At 55.0% G+C, this 629-nt stretch overlaps 1 gene segment (V, D, J or C); it reads right to left on the bottom strand.

Moving 5' to 3' along the window:
- Positions 1-200: 200 nt before the first annotated feature.
- LOC137160013 (immunoglobulin heavy variable 4-38-2-like) lies at positions 201-563 on the bottom strand (the record flags this gene model as incomplete). The annotated part of the segment is given in 1 exon segment: positions 201-563. A coding segment is annotated over 1 exon segment (363 nt), but the record flags the coding sequence as incomplete, so codon positions are not given.
- Positions 564-629: the final 66 nt, after the last annotated feature.

The raw sequence follows: 629 nt of genomic DNA, 5'->3' as shown, positions 1-629 counted from the left end.
CTGGGCAGGTTCCAAACTGCAGGGCTGCTGTAACAGATTCTCTCTGCTTCCCAGGCACGAGCACAGATGTTTCCTCTGTCTCTGCTTCTCTCTGGTTCATGGTTACCGCTGGCAAAGAGCCACCCTCAAGTGACAGAGGAAGAGGGCGGAAGGAAAAGAAAAATTCAGGTGCCCTCTCTCTGAGAAGCGAAGCGTCTGGCTCACCCCCTTTTTTGTCCCATGGCCCCTTGTCTCTGTGTCACTGTGTCTCTCCTGGCGCAGTAGTACGTGGCGGTGTCTGCAGCTGTCAGAGAGTTGAGCTGCAGGGAGAACTGGTTCTTGGAGCTATCTGCAGAGATGGTGATTCGGCCTTGGAGAGACGGGCTGTAGCGTGTATCCCCGTTATGTGGATATATTCTTCCCATGGGTTCCAGCCCTTTTCCAGGAGACTGCCGGATCCAGTGCCAGTAGTAATACTGAGTAGTGATGGAGAACCCAGAGACAGCGCAGGTGAGTGAGAGGGGCTCTGAGACCTTCCCCGTCTCCGGGCCGGAGGCCACCAACTGCAACTGGGAAAAGCGCACCTAGAAACAAGGGGGGAGATTGCAAAAGAGTCGTTTAATGCATCGCTTAGCGAGCCAATGCTCCCC

The sequence above is a fragment of the Emydura macquarii genome, unplaced genomic scaffold, assembly GCF_026122565.2.
Source record: "Emydura macquarii macquarii isolate MOO-44397 ecotype Brisbane River unplaced genomic scaffold, CSIRO-AGI_Emac_v2 contig_2091, whole genome shotgun sequence".
In the NCBI taxonomy this organism is placed as follows: Eukaryota; Metazoa; Chordata; order Testudines; family Chelidae; genus Emydura; species Emydura macquarii.
This window is presented reverse-complemented; position numbering and strand designations above follow the sequence as displayed.